This window comes from Macadamia integrifolia, chromosome 4 (assembly GCF_013358625.1).
Source record: "Macadamia integrifolia cultivar HAES 741 chromosome 4, SCU_Mint_v3, whole genome shotgun sequence".
Lineage (NCBI taxonomy): Eukaryota > Viridiplantae > Streptophyta > Magnoliopsida > Proteales > Proteaceae > Macadamia > Macadamia integrifolia.
The window spans coordinates 16,887,325-16,892,285 of NC_056560.1; the positions used below are offsets into that span (position 1 = coordinate 16,887,325).

The 4,961-nt window shown below is 37.4% G+C and overlaps 1 protein-coding gene across 1 annotated transcript; it reads right to left on the minus strand.

The window, feature by feature from the left end:
• Positions 1-2,544: 2,544 nt before the first annotated feature.
• On the minus strand, positions 2,545-4,404 carry LOC122076156 (probable E3 ubiquitin-protein ligase RHA4A). Its single transcript, XM_042641467.1, has 3 exons — positions 3,992-4,404; positions 3,509-3,594; positions 2,545-3,144 (listed from the first exon to the last, which is right to left on the minus strand). Exons 1-3 carry the CDS (start codon positions 4,199-4,201, stop codon positions 2,685-2,687), a joined length of 756 nt encoding a protein of 251 aa, XP_042497401.1. The 5' UTR covers positions 4,202-4,404; the 3' UTR covers positions 2,545-2,684.
• Positions 4,405-4,961: the final 557 nt, after the last annotated feature.

Here is a 4,961-nt window from a genome sequence, read left to right on the forward strand (position 1 = left end):
CTCTGAGGTGAAACAAATCAGGGTTTTCACCGTGAAGCCATAGACCATACCAGAAGACTGGCACACTTTCAAATATCGGAATCGGCTGTGACCGATCCCGATTTTGGACGTTCGGGTCTGGTCTATTCTAGGGTTTTTTTTTCAATTGAATTGCTGGATTTTCAGATCCGAAGGACCCATGCTGGGTTGAGTTGTCCCACCAAATCGATCCCAACCATTGTTTGTTACCGAACCCAAAATTAATGGTTTCAATGTATGTAAGGCTCTTAGAAATAATGAAAACTTTCTTAAAAAAAAAAAAAAGAAATAATGAAAAATGTCTATAGCAGTTGGTGAAACTATGGTGTGCTAAGTTCACATCCATGGAGAGGTCTCGAGTTTGAGCTTTTCGATTGTTACCCCCCATTACTATAAGAGCAATTATTCTTTGCAATGAGTGTGGCGATGTGAACATTGGATGTTTTGACTTACTATAGAGTTGGTACCAAACTAAAAAAAATCTCTCATAAATGAACCTTAAGACCATGTTGAAATGAAAAGAAAATATATTGAAAATAAAGAGAGAAATTATAACAAGGCAAAATTAATGATGACAGTAATAGTTAGTTTATTTTCTTTTCCTTCCAAACATACCCGAAGAGCATGTTTTTCTTTAAGTAAGTTGTAACAATTACCAATTATAGACCAAACAAAATATTAGTCTTTAAAGTAATGCCCCCTTAGCCCTTGCCTTATAGATTTTTTTGCAACTACCAATTTGGAAGAAATGTTGAATGATGGATTGTAGTACCCCAAGACCTTGTAGGAGCAATAGCGGGAGCCCTGTGCATTAGGTTACTCTTTTTTTTTTTATCTCAGGGCATCGCAATTGCTCTTAAGCAGGGGTACGAATTATAAATTATTTTTAGATAACTGATTGACGACCCTCCTAATGTTCCACCATCTTGGTAAATAATTGAGACTAATAAAATCAATTCTTTTTTTACTAACTACTCTAGTTTAGCGGGTCACCTTTTTTTTCCTAATTTATATTAGGTTTCCGGAATAAATGAGATGATTAAGTCAATTCCCTTTTACAAATGATTCTTACCATTGGTCTACCCTTTATCCTAATGAAGCAATAGTAAGAGCAGAGGTTTCCCACACCAAAATGGGAACCGTGCCAATGAAAGGGCAAGAGATGGTTTCATTTAGTAGAAGACCCACATTATGTTTGACAAGATTAAATATCGGTGTGGATCGCACAACTCATTATGTGAGAGTGTGTTGGAAGGAATCCCCACTCCTGCGTCATGGTGATCTTTTTCTTAAATAGTAATTATTCCCTTTAGTCTTGAGGTAATTAGTGGCTGATAATTAAAGTGGTTTACCCCTTTCAACCCAACCATGTTGACTCTCACCCTCTGTATGTAGTTATCATTATAGATCTAAATGTGACTGTAGCTGCATGAATTAATCATAGTTACTTTTGAATTGAACCCTAATCTCTTCTCATAAAATATGTATGGCATAGATTTTTTTTTTTTTTTTTTTTGCTAATGATGGGTATCCAGGCCTTAGGCCTGACTAGTCCCACGGGCCCATACTGACCCCACAACCGCATGAATATGGTCATACCGGGGTTGAATGACCACACAACTGCATGGACCGGTATAGTATAGACTACGTTAACAGTGCATCATGCAAAAACTTCCTATCTTCATTGGTACAATTATTTTATGTCCCTTTCAAAATGATCCTTACCCACTCTCCATATAATGCCTAGGTTTTAGGTTGGACACTCCAACATGGTATCATAGCACATGGTTTCTTATTCTTTGCATTATCTTTCTACATGTACAACGACATGTCATTCTACCCACAAGTGAGGGGGGTATTATAGAATAATAGTCCCACATTGATTCGTTCAAGTCCTTGATGCCTTCATATGCTTGAAAAGCTATATCCACCTAATGCCTTGAGGATTTGGTTGAGACCCTCTAACATGTCAGTAAGGGATTATTCATTTCCAAGTTTATCTATTAGGATAAGACATAGTTGGAAGCTCAATCTTTGGTTTTACTTGTGGATTCATTCTAAATCTGTGGATTTTTGAAATGATTTGAATGCGTGTGAAGTGGAAGGAATCCTCAGATCAAGAATTGTGAAACCAGTGATTGGATGCTTCAAATATCGTGCAAAACTGTGATTAGAATTTGATGATTCAACTCAGTTACACAATAAATAATCATATGGTTTTACAGTTCCATCTGTAATAGACTCAAGCAATACTCTATTAACATTGTTATCATTGAGCCTGAGGCAGGATCCAAGCTCAAGAGAGTGGGAGGTTTCTGCACTTCAAGCAGTGTCAAAACTTTTGATGCACATCAGAATTAAAATTAATTTCAATGCTTCAATATAGTGTTAAATCATTCGAGTATTGGGACTGATCGAACGAGGTGAAAAGAAATTTAGATGCTTCTTTCCTTCCAACTAAACCACCTGAAGAACCTATGACTATATGAGGATGGTCATTTTACTGCACTGAAATTAAGATTGGGGGAGAGGACATCTACAGTTTCAACTTTCAAGTCTCAACTGCTGAAAAGGATTGATAGAGGACAGGATGTCTATGAAGCACATAACTTTTAGTATATCCATAACTCAGTTCTTTCCCCAAAATTGCCTAAAACATCACAAAATTATGAAGTATACATTGATATCTGAACAACAACTGAGTCTTGACGCGAATATTCAGTTCCATTGTCTGTGGAGACTGACGAATCTTGCAAGTTACTGGGTTCTGCTGTTAGATGCGTTCTTTCATTGATTGATCCTTCAATTTGTCCCAACTGATCTTCGCCGGTAAAACCGATGATAGTACTACTCATGCTAGCTTGTTGTGGTTCAGAAGATTCCAGTTGTGTTTGATGAGCAGCTTCAGTATCCATCTCTTGTTGCAAGTTCAATCCACTGGGTGGTGGTACATCTGAAGAGTAAGATTTCCTCTTAGCAGTCACAAGGACGGAACCTCGACAAAGTGGACATGTAGTGTTTTCCTGGAGCCAGTGATGAATGCAGTCAATGTGGAATATATGATTGCATGATGGAATCTGGTGCAATTGCTCTTTCATCTCGAAATCTCCCAGGCACACACAACACCTACCAGGCTGAAACCCCTCATTGATTTGTTCATAATTTGTTAAAAGAACTAGATAGAAGTGATAGATACATGGTATCAGGATGAGGACCTTCCTCTACACTGGCTACAACCTTCAGGTCCCCTGTCTGACTCTCAAGACTAAAAGAAATCTCTCTAAACTCTTTAAGCCATAAAGCCTTGATAGGAAGGCTAAGCTTATCAGTTCTCTCGCATTCAATCAATGAACTTTGCTCAGCCTATGAGATATCCAGTTCCATGATTTTGGTCACTGATCAGTAATCACTAAACAGGTCTTGCCCAAAGAGAGAGAAAAGTGTTCAAAAGAACTGTAAGCAAAGATATTGAAAGATACATAGGACTTACTGTGATTCTCTGGACCTTGCATCCTCATCAAATATGATTATGGAAAGCTTGATTTTGAGTTCCTCTTTCAAGTCGACTTCAAAAGGCTACAAATAACACATAAGAACAAGATGAGAAAAGGCAATTCGGAAAACCAGAGCTATTTACTTTTATAGGTGAATGATTGAATAAACTGCTGCTACTGTTTTACATGGATGAATGGAAGATGAAGGATAAGAATCTTCACCCAGAGTTAGGTGTTACACCCCGAAGAGCATCAAAAGATGAATCTTTAGGCATAGCACTCAACTTAGAATCACAGCACAGCTCAAAAGTATGTTCTTCCTGTAATTTGAATTGATTTCATAACATGTTGAAGATGAAAAGTTGCATGAAAAATGGATTACACAGTCAAAAAAAAAAAAAAAAAATCAAGATAAGAGTTTTCCTCCTTTCTATTCTGAAAATTCTAATTCACAAGAAGAGATCAGAGGAAGAGATTACCGAGGGAGTGGCTTGATTCAATCTCCATGGAAGGATTGTTGGAGGAGATGAGTGATTAGAGGTTCTTCTCTTGAGGTAAAAGAGGTAAAACAAGAGGAACAGAATTATTGAGAAGAGGATTGGGACTGAAAATATGAAGGCTTGGTAGAGTTTGAGTTGAAGTGCTTTAGGATAAAGTTGTGGAGGGCTGGGAATACTTGGAACACCCATTAGTCTCCAGACTTCCAAAAAAGAAAAGAAATGGTGAATGAAGCCTGCTTTGACAAGAAGAGATGGGAGAATTGTTAGAACCAGGTTGTACTATATTTAACAGATATAAGTGAAAGTGAGATATTGGGCTTGAGAGAATGATGAAGACATGAATTCATCTGTTCTCTTTTACTGTTTATTTCTTAAGATTGGGATGTGGATCCATGAATAAAGCTACTTTATCAATACAATACTTGGAGCTTTTCTTTTATCAACAATCTATGATGATATTCTCCTCTTTTTTTATGATGGGACTAGGCCATGACTACCCACTAAAGATTATGAGCCTCACACCAAAACCCACACATCAAAATCCTCAAGCATGGGCCTTAATTGATTCACCATTGATAGAAGAATACCTAGGTTATTGCTTGGAAGATAAAAATAGAGGCCAAATGATTGATTCAGTACCAAGGTGAATGCAACTAAAAGGCTGTTTTAATCATGAGCTGTGCTTCATTTTTAACCATAAGAAAAGCTTGAAAGACATACTAAAGCCCCATAAAAACTTTGTTAATTTTCTTGGGTGGGTGGTTAAGTCATGGTTAAGACAGATTGCGATTGAGATCGGATCGTCTTATCGCCTTTTCGACCCTAACCCTTTGCTTTAAAATTACAGTTACCAGACCTATCAAGTCTAATGGATATGGCAGGCAAGGGGGTGGCAAGGTTAGATTTAGCTTATCATTAAATTAAACTGATTGACCCCACTTGAAATGGA

Bases quoted from the DNA above. Each gene is read 5' to 3' on its own strand.
- LOC122076156 (XM_042641467.1), bottom strand. From the start codon at position 4,201: ATGGGTGTTCCAAGTATTCCCAGCCCTCCACAACTTTATCCTAAAGCA. The intron at 3,595-3,991 runs GTAATCTCTTCC...TGTTATTTGTAG, and splicing joins TGAATCAAGCCACTCCCTCG to CCTTTTGAAGTCGACTTGAA. The intron at 3,145-3,508 runs GTAAGTCCTATG...TCAGCCTGGTAG, and splicing joins GCAAGGTCCAGAGAATCACA to GTGTTGTGTGTGCCTGGGAG.